The 19,883-nt window shown below is 37.5% G+C and overlaps 1 protein-coding gene across 1 annotated transcript in view; it reads right to left on the bottom strand.

The window, feature by feature from the left end:
* Positions 1-19,883, bottom strand: part of MAP3K1 (mitogen-activated protein kinase kinase kinase 1) — a 191,523-nt gene that overhangs the window by 40,099 nt on the left and 131,541 nt on the right. Inside the window, exons 8-17 of the mRNA XM_053701287.1 lie at positions 16,894-16,975; positions 15,813-15,993; positions 13,963-14,247; positions 12,385-12,506; positions 12,194-12,285; positions 11,799-11,988; positions 7,354-8,605; positions 6,969-7,121; positions 4,992-5,154; positions 875-1,006 (exon numbers count right to left, since the gene is read on the bottom strand). Coding sequence (XP_053557262.1) covers positions 875-1,006; positions 4,992-5,154; positions 6,969-7,121; positions 7,354-8,605; positions 11,799-11,988; positions 12,194-12,285; positions 12,385-12,506; positions 13,963-14,247; positions 15,813-15,993; positions 16,894-16,975 — 2,652 coding nt within the window. The remainder of the gene's footprint in view (positions 1-874; positions 1,007-4,991; positions 5,155-6,968; positions 7,122-7,353; positions 8,606-11,798; positions 11,989-12,193; positions 12,286-12,384; positions 12,507-13,962; positions 14,248-15,812; positions 15,994-16,893; positions 16,976-19,883) is intronic.

The following is a 19,883-nucleotide window of genomic DNA, read 5'->3' as shown; positions in this document are numbered from 1 at the left end:
TGTCTTTATAATATTTAATCCGGCATGTCCTTTCACTACCATAAGCTAACTCTCTCCAAAACTGAGCTTCTTATGTCCCCTTCTTCCAAAATCTCTATTCCCAATTTTCTCTATAAATGTTGATAACATCATTACCCCAACCCTGCATGCCTGACGTCTTGTGTCACACTTGACTGAGATCTTTCTTTCACTCCCCACATCCAGTCTTTGGCCAATTCCTGCCGTTTCCAACTTAAAAACATATTCAAGATTTGCTACTTCCTCACACAACTAAGATTTTAATTCACTCTCTTATTTCCCACCTTGACTATTCCAACACCATCCTCTCTGGTCTTCCTGGTTGCATCCATAATGAATCCCTTCACTGGCTTCCTTTAACCTCCAAAATAAAAAACACAAAATTCTGACTTTCAAGGCCCTCAATAAAACTTCTCCCCCTATATCTCAGAACTCCTCTCCAAATACTCTCCCTCCTGTCCCTTCGCTCTGTTCATGACCTCCTCTTCTCTTGCTACCTCTTCACGTTCCAGTCTACAGGATTTCTCTAGATTGGCCCCAAACTTGTGGAACTCTGCCTGACTCCATAAGACTCTCCCATAGTTTTCAAACTTTCAAGCGTTCCTTAAAGATTACAGTTCAGGGGGGCATACAATATACACTAACATTTTCTTATCACAGTTCCTCTTCTTTGGTCATCCCCTTGAACTCCTTTAAAATGTAATCCTACCAGTGCAGCTGTCTTCACAGCTGATTTACAACACTGCAACTTTGTCTCCCATAAATGCTGCCTGCATATTAGACCTATGTTTATAATGCTGCAGAATCTGTTGGCGCTCTACAAATTAATGATAACAACAATTAAGGCCTTCCATACCTTTTATATCTCTGTGAATTATCTGATTCTCATGGAGGTATGATAAGCCACGCAGCAGCTGCTCAATATAGTTGATTATAACAGATTCTTTAAATGCTCCGTATTTACTCAGCAAGTGCGCAACAGAACCACCTAGAAGAAAGAAATGTCAGAACCATGTTCTTAACCCCTAATGTTGCTGTAAAGTGTGCGACTTTATCTTAATGAATTTAAATGACAACCCTGATTTACTCACTGGTTTATACATAGGACTATCTAGTGAGAAACATCAGTGTTGTTCCACTTGAATGACTAGATTTTACAATGTCATTTACGGAATATTTTCATATTGATTGTAGTTTAAAAAAAAAACAAAAAAAACTTTTTTTTTTAATTTACTTTCATTATTTTGTCTACTTTTCATATAATTTAATTATTGTTTTTTTTTTTAAATTTCTCTGAGTTTCTGTAAAGTAATAATGGACACTGCCATGTCTAAACTTAGGTTTTAACCTTATCTCACTGTTCTGCTGCAAACAATTAGGAACAGATATAAAACAGGCAATACAATACATTTCCCTAATTGAAGACAGAGATAAATATCAAACTATTTCAAACACGGCGACACCCATTACTTTATAGAAACTATCACCTAGATTACGAGTTGTGCGTTGGCCGGTCCTAACGCTGCTTTTTAACGCCCGCTGGTATTACGAGTCTTGCAGGTACAGGTGTACCACTTACTTTTTTTTGCCAGACTTGGAAATACCGCAAGTCCACTTACGTAAATTGCGTATCCTATTTTTTCAATGGGACTTGCATAGCGCCGGTATTACGAGTCTGACAAAAAGTGAGTGGTACACACTCTCCTGTCAAGACTGGTACCGCAGTTTTATGGTACAACGCCGTAGCATAAAACTCTTAAGTAAAGTGCTAAAAAGTACACCAACACTCATAAACTACCTATTAAACCCTAAACTGAGGCCCTCCTACATCGCAACCACTAAAATAAATTTTTTAACCCCTAATCTGCCGAACCGGACATCGCCAACACTATAATAAATATATTAACCCCTAAACCGCCGCTCTCCCGCCTCGCAAACATTAATTAAATATTATTAACCCCTAATCTGCCGTCCCTAACATCGCAGACACCTACCTACATTTATTAACCCCTAATCCGCCGCCCCCAACGTCGCCGCCACTATATTAAATTTATTAACTCCTAAACCTAAGTCTAACCCTAACCCTCCCTAACTTAAATATAATTTAAATAAATCTAAATAAAATTACTATCATTAACTAAATTATTCATATTTAAAACTAAATACTTACCTATAAAATAAACCCTAAGATAGCTACAATATAACTAATAGTTACATTGTAGCTAGCTTAAGGTTTATTTTTATTTTACAGGCAAGTTTGTATTTATTTTAACTAGGTAGAATAGTTATTAGTTATTAACTATTTAATAACTACCTAGTTAAAATAAAGACAAATTTACCTGTAAAATAAAACCTAACCTAAGTTACACTAACACCTAACACTACACTATAATTAAATTAATTCCCTAAATTAAATACAATTAAATAAATTATCTAAAGTACAAAAAACAAACACTAAATTACAGAAAATAATAAATTACAAGATATTTAAACTAATTACACCTAATCTAATCCCCCTAAAAAAATAAAAAAAAGCCCTACCCTACACTAAATTACAAATAGCCCTAAAAAGGGCCTTTTGCGGGGCATTGCCCCAAAGTAATCAGCTCTTTTACCTGAAAAAAAAAATTACAAATTCCCCCAACATTAAAACCCACCACCCACACAACCAACTCTACTCTAAAACCCACCCAATACCCCCTTAAAAAACCTAACACTAACCCCTTGAAGATCACCTTACCGGGAGAAGTCTTAACCCAACCGGGCCGAAGTCCTCAACGAAGTCGGGAGAAGTCTTCATCCAAGCCGGGCGAAGTGGTCCTCCAGACGGGCAGAAGTCTTCATCCAGACGGCATCTTCTATCTTCATCCATCCGGCGCGGAGCCATCTTCAAGACATCCGGCGCGGAGCATCCTCTTCCAACGAAGTCTTACTAAATGACGTTCCTTTAAGTGACGTCATCCAAGATGGCGTCCCTTCAATTCTGAAAGGCTGATAGAATTCTATCAGCCAATCGGAATTAAGGTAGAAAAAATCCTATTGGCTGATGCAATCAGCTCAATCCTACCTATTGGCTGATCCAATCAGCAAATAGGATTGAGCTGGCATTCTATTGACTTCCAATCAGCCAATAGAATGCCAGCTCAATCCTATTGGCTGATTGTATCAGCCAATAGGATTGTTTCTACCTTAATTCCGATTGGCTGATAGAATTCTATCAGCCAATCGGAATTGAAGGGACGCTATATCTTGGATCATGTCACTTCAAGATACCTTCATTCAGTCTTAGCCGCCTTCATTCAGTCTTAGCCGTCGATTGAAGAGGATGCTCCGCGTCGGATGTCTTGAAGATGCACCCGCTCTGTGCCGGATGGATGAAGATAGAAGATGCCGTCTGGATGAAGATTTCTGCCCGTCTGGAGGACCACTTCGCCTGGCTTGGATGAAGACTTCTCCCGGCTTCGTTGACGACTTTGTCTCACGGTAAGGTGATCTTCAAGGGGTTAGTGTTAGGTTTTTTTTAAGGGGGTATTGGGTGGGTTTTAGAGTAGGGTTGGTTGTGTGGGTGGTGGGTTTTAATGTTGGGGGGGATTTGTACTTTTTTTCAGGTAAAAGAGCTGATTACGTTTGGGGCAATGCCCCGCAAAAGGCCCTTTTAAGGGCTATTTGTAATTTAGTGTAGGGTAGGACTTTTTTATTTTGGGGGGGCTTTTTTATTTTGTTAAGGGGATTAGGTGTAATTAGTTTAAAAACCTTGTAATTTGTTTATTATTTTCTGTAATTTAGTGTTTGTTTGTTTTTGTACTTTAGATAATTTTATTTAATTGTTTTTAATTTAGGGAATTAATTTAATTATAGTGTAGTGTTAGGTGTAATTGTAACTTAGGTTAGGTTTTATTTTACAGGTAAATTTGTCTTTATTTTTACTAGGTAGTTTATTAAATAGTTAATAACTATTTAATACCTATTCTACCTAGTTAAAATAAATACAAACTTGCCTGTAAAATAAAAATAAACCCTAAGCTAGCTACAATGTAACTATTATTTTATAGGCAAGTATTTAGTTTTAAATAGGAATAATTTAGTTAATGATAGATATTTTTTTTATGTTTAATTAAATTATATTTAAGTTAGGGGGTGTTAGGGTTAGACTTAGGTTTAGGGGTTAAGAACTTTAATATAGTGGCGGTGACATTGGGGGCGGCAGATTAGGGGTTAATAAATATAATTTAGGTGGCGGCAATGTTGGGGGCAGCAGATGAGGGGTTCATAAGTATAATGTAGGTGGCAGCGATATCCGGAGCGGCGGATTAGGGGTTAATAATATAATGTAGGTGTCGGAATGTCGGGGCGGCAGATGAGGGGTTCAGAAGTATAATGTAGGTGGAGGCGATGTCCGGAGCGGCAGATTAGGGGTTAATAATATAATGTAGGTGTCGGGCGGCAGATTAGGGGTGTTTAGACTTGGGGTTCATGTTATGTGTAGACATAAATGTATTTTCCCCATAGGAATCAATGGGGCTGCGTTAGGAGCTGAACGCTGCTTTTTTGCAGGTGTTAGGTTTTTTTCAGCCGGCTTTCCCCCATTGATTCCTATGGGGAAATCGTGCACGAGCACGTTCAGCCAGCTCACCGCTAACGTAAGCAGCGCTGGTATTGAGGAGAGATGTGGAGCAAAATTCTGCTCTACGCTAACTTTTTTGCGGTTAACGCCGGGTTTGTAAAAACCCGTAATACCAGCGCTGTCTGTAAGTGAGCATAAACTGCTCGTTAGCACCGCATAGCTTCTAACGCAAAACTCGTAATCTAGGCGTAAACTTTTACACTTATATCATCAATATCTCAACAAATAATATAACGGTAAAAATACAGCAACATATTATTCTAAAGCTAATCTTTGCTTTGAATACATAATTTTGTCTATCATGCAGTTACTGTTTAATATCCCTTTAATTTGATCTCAGATCACTTACCTGCCATCCACTCAACGAACAGATTGTAGTTGCTTTTTTCACAAGTAGCACCTAACATTCTTATAATATTAGGGTGAGATAAGTGATTCATCATTCGAATCTCTTCTCTTAGAGCCTCAACCACTTCTCCTTGTTCGGATGATGTATTCCGCACATAACAAACCTATGAAAAAGAGCACATGATAGTCACCCTGTAACGTAGTATAAATGATAACTTTTGCTAATATAAGTTAAGAATAAGGCTTCATCTATAAATCACTATGCTGACCCATTTCATAATTGTATCAAGTCCTATAAACATTCTCCAAGATGGGGGCGTGTAAGAAAGTTAAAAATGCCTGGGACATGCATAAAGCTATCCTAAGAAAACAATAACCTGAGGGGAGAGCACGCAAAAAAGAGAGGGGAGAGAGGGCAAAAGAGAGGGGGGAGAATGCAAAAAGAGAGGGGGGAGAGAGAGCGCCAAAGAGAGTGCAATAGAGAGGGGGGGGGGGGGGAGTGCAAAAGAGAGGGGGGAGAGAGCGTGCAAAAGAGAGGGGGGAGAGAGAGAGAGCGTGCAAAAGAGAGAGGGGAGAGATAGCGCAAAAGAGAGGGGGAAAGAGAGCAAAAGAGAGGGGTAAAGAGAGAGGGGGTAAAGAGCGCAAAAGAGAGAGGGGGAAAGAGCGCAAAAGAGAGAGGGGGAAAGAGCGCAAAAGAGAGAGGGGAGAGAGAGCGCAAAAGAGAGGGGGAGAGAGAGCGCAAAAGAGAGGGGGAAAGAGAGCGCAAAAGAGGGGGAAAGAGAGAGAGGGGGAAAGAGAGAGAGCGCAAAAGAGAGAGAGCGCAAAAGAGGGGAAAAGAGAGAGAGCGCAAAAGAGGGGGGAAAGAGAGAGCGCAAAAGAGAGGGGGAAAGAGAGAGAGCGCAAAAGAGAGGGGGAAAGAGAAAGCGCAAAAAAGAGGGGGAAAGAGAGAGCGCAAAAGAGAGGGGTAGAGAGAGAAAGCAAATAAGAGGGGGGGGGGAGAGCAAGGGGTGGGACCACTACACTGCAAAAAATGGCCCGTGTGAACTGGCTTTAGGACTAGCAAGTGAAATAATTAGCTGATCAATAACCATGGTTAATAACCTTGCTCTCATCAATCAGCTGATTATTTCACTTGTGCTCTAGTTCAGCTATAATATGCCCTTTTAGGGGTACTTGAGGACTGTGGATGAGAAACCCTGAAGTACACAACCAGCAGTTAAAGGGACAGTCTAGGCCAAAATAAACTTTCATGATTCAGATAGAGCATGTAATTTTAAACAATTTTCCAATTTACTTTTATCACCAATTTTGCTTTGTTCTCTTGGTATTCTTAGTTGAAAGCTTAACCTAGGAGGTTCATATGCTAATTTCTTAGACCTTGAAGCCCACCTCTTTCAGATTGCATTTTAACAGTTTTTCACCACTAGAGGGTTATTAGTTCACATATTTCATATAGATAACACTGTGCTCGTGCACGAGAAGTTATCTGGGAGCAGGCACTGATTGGCTAGACTGCAAGTCTGTCAAAAGAACTGAAAAAGGGGCAGTTTGCAGAGGCTTAGATACAAGATAATCACAGAGGTTAAAAGTATATTATTATAACTGTGTTGGTTATGCAAAACTGGGAAATGGGTAATAAAGGGATTATCTATCTTTTAAAACAATAAAAATTCTGGTGTAGACTGTCCCTTTAAGTACATACCTGCATCTGGGGGTGTTTTAGAGTATGTTTGCAATAGAATACTAAAGGTGTATAGACCCAGCATACTATTGCCTTCCATGTCCCTTTAAAATGCTGTCTCTATTACTAGGTCTTTATGCAGTTGGAAGAACAATATAGTGGCTGTTATGATAGATGCTAATACAGGTCTGCTGTGTGGAACAGCAACACAAATAGTAGATAAAGGGTCACACTTGACTTATGTCTAAAAAGCTTCTAATTCAGAGTACAATTTAAAACATCAGCCTGCAAAACTACCTGTTTAACAGCCATTAAAGTTCCAGTCCCAACATCCTGAGCTTGATAGCAGGAAGAAAATGCACCTAAGCCAATTTGCTGGCCTTTCAGCCATTCAATTTCCTCTCTGTAATGATTTTTTGCTTTGGTATGTCCAGGCAGGGTCTCCGGTGTCTAATAAATGTAGCAATACAAAAGTATTTAAAAACATTTTTAGTATTAAAAATGCATCAGAATAAAACCAAGAAAAAAGCATTCATAAATAATATCAAATACTTGAATAAATCTCCTATACCTAATACTAGTCTTGATTACTGGTCTATTTCAGATTTTATATTTATACTTGCTCAGATTGTAAACTAAATATTTCTGAATAACATTTGAGAAATTAAAAAGGAATACTTACATCCTGCTGAATAATTATAATGTCTTCCCCATTTTCCACTTGCAGCTGGGGTATAACTGGCAGAGCATCCTGTGACGCAGACATTGCCAAGGCAATAGACAGCGCTTCCTCTTCTTCAGCTTCCATTTTCTCCTTGCACTTCTGATTATGAGTAACATCGTCTTTGTAAGTGTCATCAACCTCAGCTCGCTCAGGAGAAAGAACAGCAACTTCAGATTTGAAAGTGACCGTGCTATCGCTTGCAGGCATTGTAGTTTCCAGCAAATCTTCCATGCTGGAATTTAGCTCTGTATTAGCGTCCAGACGGCACTTTTCATCTACAGGCGTAAAAACTGTTTCCTCACTTGGTATTACAGCATTATTTTCACGGTTATCACAATGTGAAAGGTCCAGAGTCATATTGCTTTTTGTAGCCTCTCCAAGTTTGTCTCCTGGAGTAGGTCGAGATGGCTTTGGCCTATGTATGTGAGGGGAAGGCAATGGCCTTGCTTGGGTAAACACAGGGGAAAGTTTTTCTGGCTCCTTACTTCCTGAATAGTGCTTTTGCATCTGTAGAGAAAATTTTCTTTGTGTTTGAGGGGAAGCTGAAGACAGTTTGCAGGGAGCAAATCCCTGAGGTCGTGGCTTTGTGACATCTGCGACAGGACCAGCTGGCACAGGAGTAGAAGAGGGAGAAGGCAATGTTGGAAAAGGGGAATGGGGGTGTACAGAAGACGGAGAGTTCAAGCACTGACTGACTGGTCTTCGTTTTGTATGAATGGTGGGCTTTGGTTGCTCATTTGCTACAGAAGACAATGGAAGTCCTAAGGCCATAACTTCCAGTGCCTCATTTAAGTCCTCTGGGTTAGAAGACAATTTTGGACCACATATTTCCTTTCCAACTTTGCCAGATAGCTGCACAGTAGCTTCTGGGGAAGTAGTTTGTGAAGCCACTGGAGAATTAGCAGGTGCAAGAGGTGGTACAAAAGCTTCCCTACGGCTTTCTAATACTTGGGAATCTTCCAGACCCTGCTGAATAATTTCAACAATATCCATTTCTTCAGCAATAGCCATTAAGCGCCGTCTCATACGAGTGTAATGTGTTGAGCTCGTCACACTCAGCATATCCAGTAGCTTGACAAACACGTGAGGAACTCTTGCAACCATTCTTGCAGCACTTAAAAATACTCTCCGTGATAATTTCCCGACCATCGAATGAGAATTGTCAATAGACTGCAATGCAAAATTCAAGAGAGACAGCAGGTTCTTATACCTGTATAACAGAAGAAAATTATAATTTACTTTTGTGTAACAAATAAATAAAACATCAACAACCAGGAGGCCCAATAATCAAAAATTCAGCAGCATGAAAAAAAAAAAATTATGCAAAATCTTTGGGGGATTTTTTAAACGATGTAAGGTGTCTCTCCTTCACATACATGACTTGTCATAGCTAGATAAATAAGTCTCCAGCTAAAATTTGCCTTTCTAAATTTCTTTGAGGGACCTCGCAGGGCTGATGAGATTTCTTTGATAATCTCACCACAGCAGATCATTGGTCCCATAGTATCTAGAACACATGGAACTTTACACCTCAGGAGATCATTGGGCCCATAGTATCTAGAACACATGGAACCTTACTCCTCAGGAGATTATTGGGTCCTTAGTATCGAGAACATTTGGGACCTTACACTATGTCAAGAGGCACAACCATTAGGAAATTAAGTAGATTCAAATAATTCATATTTTACATGCTTGGTTAATTTCATACTTTAACTCTTTAAATGATGCTAGATTTTAACTTTAGATTAACACAAACAAATGGATACATACTTAAAGGGAAATGAAACCCAATTTGTATCTTTCATGGTTCAGATAGAGAATACAATTTTAAACAACTTTCTATTATCTAATCGGTTTCATTCTCTTGGTATTATTTTTGAAGGAGCAGCATTGCACTGCTTGTTTCTAACTGAACACATGGGTGAGCCAATCACAATCGATATATATATATATATATATATATATATATAGCCACCAATCAATCATATAGCTGCTGCTCCTGAGCTTGCCTAGATAGACATTTCAACAAAGGATAACAAGAGAAGGAAGCAAATTAAATAATAGATATAAATTTGAAAGTGGTTTAAAATTGAATTCTCTGTCTAAATCATGAAAGAAAACTTTTGGGTTTCATGTCCCTTTAAGATGCAAAAGTAGATGCATAAACAAATCGGACACTGCATGCAATGACAATGTGTACAAGACTAAGTACAAGTCAAAATAGCACCTATTTCACTTTTCATGTGAAGGTGTTTCCAACTCCAGCCTTAGCAGGGGTATGAGTGGGAGTGAAAAACCAGTCACAATATTTAACCACAGATTAGAAGGCTTAAAGGGACACTGAACCCAAAATTTTTCTTTTGTGATTCAGATAGATCATGCAATTTTAAGCAACTTTCTAATTTACTCCTATTATCATTTTTTCTTCGTTATCTTGCTATCTTTATTTGAAAAAGAATGCATCTAAGTTTTTTGGGGGGTTCAGACCTCTGGACAGCACTTTTTTATTGGTGGATGAATTTATCCACCAATCAGCAAGAACAACCCAGGATGTTCACCAAAAATGGGCTGGCATCTAAACTTACATTCTTGTATTTCAAATAAAGATACCAAGAGAATGAAGAATATTTGATAATAGGAGTAAATTAGAAAGTTGCTTAAACATTCATGCTCTGTCTGATCCATGAAAGAAAAAATTTGGGTTCAGTGTCCCTTTAAAATGATATTAAACTCTAAACTAAATTCTCCATAAAAGATATACTATGATTAGCAAAAATTCAAATAAATACTTTTATGAACTACTTTAGCCTTTATAAACACCAGACTGGCACTTCTAAAATATTCCCTGGTCCTGTTTTGAGAACCTATTTTCATTACTAGCTTGATGGACAGACCAGCAAGCTATTGCATGGACAATATGCACAATTCAGCACCTGTGTTACATCTGAGATATGAAGAAATGGAATGCATGTGGAGTCTATATCAATCTTAAATGCTAAAGCATTATTTTGTGTGTGTTTTAAATGAAAAATAACGAGGCATAATTAGAAGTACAGCACCATCATTCTATTATAGGTTTTGTCCCATTAACAATTTATCTGATAGACAAAGCGGGTCATTTGACAGGCATCATGACAGGGGTAGGTAGGGTAAATATGTGCCAGATGAAACTAGAATTAAAGAGCTCAAAGGGATACACTCTGCACAGGAATCACTACAGAAATTTCTTTTGCATCGTGTCCTAAACTAAAAATCATGTGGTTTAAGGAAACGGTTATACAAGTGGATAAAAGGGGACAAAGGGATACTAAACCCACAGTTTTTATTTTATGATTCGGATAGAGCATGCAATTTTAAGCAACTTTCTAATTTACTCCTATTATCAATTATTCTTCGTTCACTCAGTATCTTTATTTGAAAAAGAAGGAATGAACGCTTAGGCGCCGGCCCCTTTTTTTTGGTTCAGCACTTGGGTAGCGCTTGCTGATTGGTAGCTAAATGTAGCCACCAATCAGCAAGCGCTATCCAGGGTTCTGAACCAAAAATGGCCTGGCGCCTAAGCTTTTATTCCTGCTTTTTCAAATAAAGATACCAAGCACACGAAGAAAAAATAATAATAGGAGTAAAGTAGTTGCTTAAAAAAATAATAATAGGAGTAAAGTAGTTGCTTAAAATTGCATGCTGTATCCGAATCATGAAAGAGTTTCCCCTTCAGGTGCTAACAACGGCTCAGAGCTGTCGCTAGCACTCTCCCAACTTGAGAAATATCTGGGGGCTCCCACCCCCGCGATTGGGCCTGTATAGTGCCGGGGCTTCACGTTTTGCGGGTTGACGTCACACGCAATGACGTGCGGACATCACCGTGCAACTTTATTAACAAAATACAATGACAAGAATAGGAAAAGGGGGCATGCTGCTTAGAAGCCTGTATCTCAGGCATCTAAGCAGCTACAGACCTACCATTGGAAAGGAAATCGTCTAACCTTTCCAACGGTATAAGTCTTGGGGATCTGAAGGAAAAAAAAAAAGTTAAAAAAAAAATATTTTAAAAAATTAAAAAAAAATCAAATCAGCTTAGCACCCAGGTGGGAAAGTGCTTAGCACTCAAACGGTTAAGGCATATTTATTTTAGAAATGCTTGCTGGTTACAGAGTTTGTTTGGCACAACAGCTTTCCCGAGCCATATCCTTAACTCAACAAGGGAGGCGACTAGTGGCTATGTATATATGCCACTCCTGATTGCCTCTATTGGGCAGGTCACAACCTTTGTACCTATGTATTTCCGCTCCCGAGTAAGACTTTATGTGTTTAACCAATTTACAGGGGTGTCAAAAACAAGAGCGATTAGTTTTCAGGCCATATAATTTTAATAATTATGCTATCAATTTAAACATTTCTGGTACCTCTCTATTGCTGTATCAGCCTGGAAAACATCTCCACTGACAATATGCGGATAAAATTCAGCAGGAAATTCCAGCAAAAGTCTGTCAATAAGACACAGACGACCAAGTAATGTTTGCCAGTTACTCGCTTCTGCTTGGGTTGCTAGTATACAGTTCAATACATAATCCACACCGCCAATTCCAATGGACCCTTAAAAAAAAAAAATATATATATATATATTAATATAAAATATTGCTTTTAAAACACCACGAAGTAGGAGTATAACAAACTATTTAAATGCAAAACGAATAATAGGTTTTCTGTAAATTGTATATGTAAAACTAGCTTTGAAAAAATAAAGGCTTTGTTTATTTATTTTTTAGTTTAAATACTGGATCTTATAAAAAAAATATACCAGATTTGAGTATCTCTCTTCCAACTGCTAACTCCCCAGCTTGTCCTTTGCACAGTTCCAGTAAAGTTGATACTGAAAGCTGACTTGTCCGGCTGCAGTAAACAGAGATACAAAAGTAAAAAAACTCTTACTCTACCAAAGAGGGAGTAAAATAGGCATTAAACGGTTTAAAACACAATCATCATGCATACCTATTGGCATCTGCACATTTCACCAAGATGGTTTCTACAACTGGATTGAGAAGTTGTTGCAGCTTTTTCCTCTCAGCTAGTGTATGGCAAGGAGTATACACCAGCATGGCTCTTAAAGTTTTCTAAAAGACAACAAAGGGCACATTCATAAGACACAAATACATGTGCAGTTAAATATGAAATTAGTAATTCTCCTTAATATATTTCCCTGTGTCAATCACAAGTTATATAATAGAAGCAAATTGAAACGTTTAAAATTACATATTCTATCTGAATTATGAAAGAAAGAAAGAAAGAAAGAAAGAAAGAAAAAAAAAGGGTTTTAAAATGTACTAAATACAGCCAGTGATCAGTAAAAAGTGATGGTAAATCTGAGCATTTAAAAAACACTAGGATGTACCATTACTAAGAAATAAAGTGGACTTTCAGTGATCACTTAGTAAAAAAAAAAAAAGTGTTAAACTTACCCTTTCTTTCCTTGCTAAAGTTAGTGCCTCTGGCCGACCACAGCACTCTTTATTTAATGAGGGGAAGTTTCCACCTCTAAACCAACCATGCTAGCATACAGAACACTGTCAGATTATTAGGACGACTATTGGTTTAGAGGGGGAAATGTCACCTCATTGAGAGGAGTGCTGTGCCAGTGGCGCTGACTGTAGCGAGAAGCAGTGGCACAGAAAGGTTGAGTTTAGCACTGATCACTGAAAGTCCACTTTATGTTTAACAATGGTAAATCCTAGCATTTTTTTTAAACGGTCGGACTTGCCATCACTTTAAATGAACCAAATATAAAACCGAGAACTAAAAATGTAAAAACGCAGCAACAAGGGTAGTGAGCTGGAAAGAATCACAGGTTAAGCTTTTAAATAATTATTATTTAACCCCAATGAGGATGAGTAAATGGGCGCAGAATGGGCACAAGGGGAACTGCTTCAAATGCCACAAAGAGGGGGCAGACCTGTGCCATTGTCTTTGGGAATGCCAAAAAGTCTGTCAATTTTGGAGCAAAATTCAATACTGGGTGAACAGGTTTTTACCAGGAGAGTTCGCTCTTCAATTAAAGCATATTTTCCTTTTAAAAGAATATGGGCGCGACAAAGGTGCGGATCAACTAATCAATATGGTTATTTTGGCAGCACGGCATCTGACATTCTCGAAATGGAGATCACCTGAGGCCCCTACTTTATGTGAGTTTGTCAATACTATTAAGTTACAAATGATCATAGAAAGACAATACTTAGTTAGAGTACCTGAAAAGATTTTTAGACTATTTTTTGACAAATGGAAGAAAGTAATTCTATCATGGTCCCAGACGGCACAGATTCAATTTGTTACACCGTTGAAGAATAATGTAAATTTCATAACGCTGGTTGCAGGGGAGGTCCTCCCCGTGTCTTGGCTTTAAGTTTCTCTGTCAGGGATATGGGGTCGGTTTGACAACCAAGTTTAGGGGTAGACCTTTTACCCCTTTTTTTTCTTCTTCCCTTTTTCTCCCAAACCCCAAATTTTTAAGCTTTTTGTTTTTCGATGTTGTGATGTGTGCAGTTCTACAATAAAAACATAAGTGGCAATACTTACTAAAGCAGCTACATATACTTTGTAGACTGGGTCAGCGCACACCATGGACAGCACACTGCAGCAGGCCTCAACAACATCATCACCTGAGATACTTGACTGAGATGAGCTACTGGCAGTGTGTTGGGCAGAGCTACTAGGGGCACTGCCACTGCCTGAATTTCCAGTGCTTTCACCATTTGCCAACAGCAGGGCCCCACTGACATCATGGGAAAGACGCCTAAGAGCCATTTCCCTGATATTCCAGTTGCGAGAAAACAAACAGCTAACCAGTTCCATCCCAAAAACCTAGTAGAAATAAAGAGAATGAGACATTCATACAACATTACAGACTGAAATTACTCAAACAATGTCAAGCAAACTGTATAGCTGTGTTCAACCTTTTCACAGACTTTTCTTTCACTAGGCTGGTAAGTCGATACATTACAAAAAATATGTAAATAATAAAAATAAATAAAAAAACAATTCCAAGTAGTGCTATACATTTCTTATGCACATACTCATACAGATACATATTTTAAATGGGTGTATTGTGGCCCCAGACTTTAGTTTGGATAATTTTTATCCAATAAGTTTATTTAGAAAAACAAAAAATCCCAAAAAACAAAGTTACAGCTGGGGCCACCTAGTGGTTGCTTTCTAGCTTAATCGGATAAGCCAGCCTGAAATTCAGTTCTGCACACAATCTCTAACTGGCCACCTAGGAAAGATAAATTTAAAACAGGAACATGGCTTCACTAAGAAAGTAACCAGATCACAAAACTATGTTTATAAACAAAGTCAATTGTCCTACTAAAGGGAAACTAAACACATTTCATGCACCCCTGTCTAATTATGGGTGCTGCTATTATAGAACCTAAGTTACACCACGGGTTTTCGAAGGAAAATTGCTGCACATGTGCAAACAAGTCCGCACTGGAATGTAGTGAAAGACAGATTTCAACATGGAAGCACCCATGACTAGAGGGAGGCAGGGAATAACCTTAAAGTGATTATAAACTTCATCTTTTAAATCCACAGTATATGTAATTATTATTTAAAAGAGGGGTACTTTCATTCATTAGAAAAATTCAAGACGCTTCATTCTTAAAACTAAGTCCATTTATTGATTGTAAACATTGCGCCGTTCCTCTGCCTTCATCTCATATTTAATATTTGTCTTTGATGATGAATACAGCTCCAGCCAATAGTTGCATGCCCCCTTTGGGTCCAGCTCCAGGGGCACGCAACGATTGGCTAAAGCTCGATTCGTCATCGAACACACAAAAAAAAAGTATGACATGCGGGCGGAAGAACGGCGCAATGTTTAAGATCACTAAATGGGCTTTATTTTAAGAAGGAAGCATCTTGAATTATTCTAATAACAGAAAGTGCCCCTTTTTTTATTAATAATTAGATATAGTGTGGATATAAAAGACAAAGTTTACAATCACTTTAATACTATATTTAGAAATATATTTAGTGTTTAATCTCCTTTTAAAGGATATTTACACTATGAATAGGATTGCCAAGGTGTGTTATAGAGTACTTGTTGGCTTTGAATAGACCATAATTTGTCAACATCCTTGTCAACTTCTAAAGTTACTAATATTGTTTTAGTATTATTGTCATGTGCAGGCTATAATAGGCTACCACAAGATTGTGTAATACATCTAGCCCATTCCTCAGCAAATGATACCTGATGCATTTACAATAATTTAATACTACACTACAGATCACATGTGTAGAACGCTTGTAAATAGCTTTTAAATTAAAGCAATATTTAGTACAGCAGACGAAACAAACCATTTATATTATGTTATATATTTCACATATTCAGTATTTCAGATAGAGAGGAAGTGCTGCGTATTCACCTGAATCCACGGCTCTGCCATGCTCTTGTAGGCAGAAGGAATATTCTGGACCCCATAATGTGTGAGGTTTAGGTTGGTGTCCTGTGCCCTCCTTTGGGTGCCAGGTGTAGTAGGTGCAGACTGCTGCTGAACAGAGCGCAAAACAGGGGGCGGAGAGTCCACAGGTGTTGGCAGGTCAAGGCTGTATATAAAAACACATTGTTTTATATAACTTCCCAAACAAAATATTGCCTTTTGATACATTTTTACAAAAATATTCCATTACGGTTTCTAGTTTTAACCTTATTTGGTTAACAAGCGCTTTAATGCTTCGAGCAGAAAAGCTTGGCAATAAAAAAAAAACAACATATTTGGTCTTATGTCTTCAGTCATCACCCCTTTAAAAAGGGACAGTAAAGTCAAAATGAAACTTTCATAATTCAGATAGATCACTCATTTTTTAACAACTTTCAAATTTACTTCCATCAAATTTGTTTTTTGTGTGGCATCTTTGATTGAAGAGTAAACCTGGGTAGGATCAGCAATGCATTGGGTGAAGTAAATGTGTCTAGCCACCATTTAGATACCAGTAGTGGAGTGTTGCTCTATCAACACAGGATATCAAGAGGTTGAAGCAAATTTGATAACAGAAGTCAATAGGAAAGTTGTATAAAAGTTTAATTTGTACTTTACTGTCACTTTAAGGGTTTACAGTAGGCCAAATTGCAATTTACTGCACTGAAATACTGTAATGCTAGAAGCAATTTAAAGTGATGGTAAATGTTCCCCCTTGTATAAACGGATCCGGAATGTTAGCAATATTGCTTTTTAATGTAGCGCTAAAATTCTAATCCCCGTGCTCTGGCCGCTAACGTCAAAAGCTATTTTTTGTGAGCTAGAGTGCCGAATTGGAGAACATTTAAAAACGTTAGCTACCAAAGAAAATTACTTTGAAGTGGGCGCCCGGAGCGCGGGGTATTTGAATTTCAGAGCTACATTAAAAAGTATGTTGCAGCGCATCTTTATTACAAATGATGAATTAAACTCCATCTAAAATATCGCTAACATTTCAAAGTTTAACATTTTAAGTTAGGATTCATACCTGTAGAAATCCTGAGACCTCCACTTTGATCGACAAAGTGGGCAGATTAGCGTTTCCCTGTTTCTTCTGCACTCTTCTGCCCCTAAAACATGGTGAAAAGAATACGGTTTTCTAAAATGCAACAGTAAATACAGAAAATAGAAAAAAACCTGGTTCAGAAGCTGTATCTGCTGGTTTGAAATGGGTAAAATAATAATATAATAAAATAAATGACAAGCAAACTTTCATTTATCGAATATATATTAGTCTTAACCCCAACCTATTATAGGCTCTTAACAAATAACAAACATATATCCAGTATCCCTGCTGGCTTTTAAGTTTGTAAACCTCTGACTTAAAGGGACATGAAACCCACATTTTTTTCTTTCATGATTTAGAAAGAGCATGCACTTTTAAACAACTTTCTAATTTACTACTATTATCTAATTTGCTTCATTATCTTGATATCCTTTGCTGAAAAGTATATCTAGATAGGCTCACTAGCTGCTGATTGGTGGCTGCACACAGATGCCTTGTGGGATTGGCTCACCCACGTGCATTGCTATTTCTTCAACAAAGGATATTTGAAGAATGAAGCAAATTAGATAATAGAAGTAAATTAGAATGTTGTTTAAAATTGTATTCTCTATCTTTATCATGAAAGAACAATTTTGGGTTTAGTGTCCCTTTAATGGGATACTAAACCCAATTTTTTTTTTCTTGATACAGATAGAGCATGCAATTTTAAGCAACTTTCTAATTTACTCCTATTATCAATTTTTCTTTGTTCTCTTGCTATCTTTATTATAAAAAGCAAGAATGTAAAGCTTAAAAGCTGGCCCATTTTTGGTTCAGCACCAGGGTTGCACTTGCTGATTGGTGGCTAAATGTAGCCACCAAACAGCAAGCACTATCCAAGGTCCTGAACCAAAAAACAAAAAAGCTCCTTAGCTTAGATTTCTGCTTTTTCAAATAAAGATAGCAAATGAACAAATAAAAATTGATAAAAGGAGTAAATTAGAAAGTTTCTTAAAATTGCATGCTCTATCTGTATCATGAAAGAAAAAAATTGTGTCTACTATCCCTTTAACATATACTGCATTAAATATATTTGCCAGGAAACTATGCTAGAGTACATACAGTGAAAATGATTTCTGTAACACAAACCTTGTTTACATTTCCTAAACTGTGTATTTTTATTGGCTGTCAAAGAAGCTCAACAATGAATTATTAAGTGAAAATATCTCACAATACTCTTTATCAACTAGGTCCCAATATATGCATTTTTATCCTTCGTTAGGATCCGAATATTTGGCTCTTTTCGGAGCTGGACTGATTCTTTTTCAAGATCACTACGTTAAGATCTGGATTTGCACAGATTTTTGCGTGGTGATCTTGCACAAGAATCAATCCGCCCCTGAAAAGAGCCAAATAGTGCATATTTCTGCTCCGGATTCTAACAAAGGATCCAAAGGCACATGTGAAATATGCATAACCAGATTAGTATTTATCAATAAATGCTCTAAGTGATAACAAGCACCAGTGGGTACAGAGGTTTGTACAATTTGAAAGTAGATAGAAACACCCTAGAAGTGTTGCATTACTTTTCTTTCTCCAGTTGGCTTTAATTCATGCACAGACAGTGACCTACTTGGAGAGTAAAGGAGAAATGTCTGCACAACAACCACCAAGGGAATAGATGTGGGAACAAACAGAAAGGAGCAAATGTGCACTTTCATATAGAAATGAGTCAATCTAGTTTTCTCTCATTACTATCAAATCAACACATATGAAGCCATGGGTGGAGGAGGACAATGTTAAATAGGTCTGAGGAAGTGAAGCCCTTCCCACTAGATGCTGCAAAAACAAACTATATTAGCAGAAGCCATAGCGCAAGTACAATGTGCCCGCACCATAAAATATTCTCTCTTCTATAGTTTGTAGGGCATAAATTATAACCCAAATCAGATCAGTCATGGAAGCTTTTACTCATGGTTATAAATAGTACAAAAACAAGAATTTGTAGGTGGGAAAAATGTTTTTTTCTGAAATACAAAAATCAAACACCTGACCTTTTGCCACCATATAGTGGTGTCTGCACAAACGGTGGAAGAAGAACAACTTTTCCCCCCAGAAAGAATCCTCCTATAAATGGAGTCCATGAGGTCTGATAAAGCCTCAAACTAAAAATATATTCAGTCACAATCACAAAAAAGCATTAATTTAAGGAGAGCACATATGCAGAAATCACTAAGTACACACACTAAAATTAGGGAAAGCATAAAGTAACCCGCAGGGAAACAGCAGAGTATTAAAACGTGTAACCATGTACAGGGCGGTAGAATTTGAAACCCTCTATAATAATAACCAACATACAACCTGAGGGTACTTACTGGATATACCACAAATTGCAGAAGGTGAACACAAAGCAGGAAAAAAGGTTTGAGCAAATATTAATAAATACATTAAATGCAAGAACAGAGATATAGAAATTCGGTATTCTTGCAAGAATATTTTTTATGTACATATGAAATATTTTGCAGACTGGAGCAAAGCTACAACCCATATGAAAAAGGGATATAAGTTCTACCCACCAGAAATGATTATGAGAAAAAACAATGAATATACCTTTTTAACAAAACTATAAGTTGGCTTTTAAATGACATGTTATAATTATTATGTTGTACAAAGTCACTAATATACTAATACAAGTAAACAGTGACATCTGGGTTTGGATATGTGATACTAGCTTTCTACATATTAGAAAAAATGGTCAATGCCCACTAGATGGCAGCACTTCAACTAAAGGAAATACATGAAATTGAATTCCCATTTATATAGGGTTTCCATATTGCTGCTTTAAGGGAGGACACTTATGTCAGGGGCTGTTTAAAGAAATGTTTGAATAATATTCCATTATAAGTGTAAATTTAAGGGTAACAATAAAATGATTTTGTTTATTGTAATGAACATAATTGTTCTTTGTACACAATAGTGAAATATTTCAGCAA

Source organism: Bombina bombina, chromosome 2 (genome assembly GCF_027579735.1).
Source record: "Bombina bombina isolate aBomBom1 chromosome 2, aBomBom1.pri, whole genome shotgun sequence".
Classification (NCBI taxonomy): Eukaryota; Metazoa; Chordata; class Amphibia; order Anura; family Bombinatoridae; genus Bombina; species Bombina bombina.
Note: the sequence above shows the minus strand (reverse complement) of the source record. Positions and strands in the feature narration are given on the sequence as shown.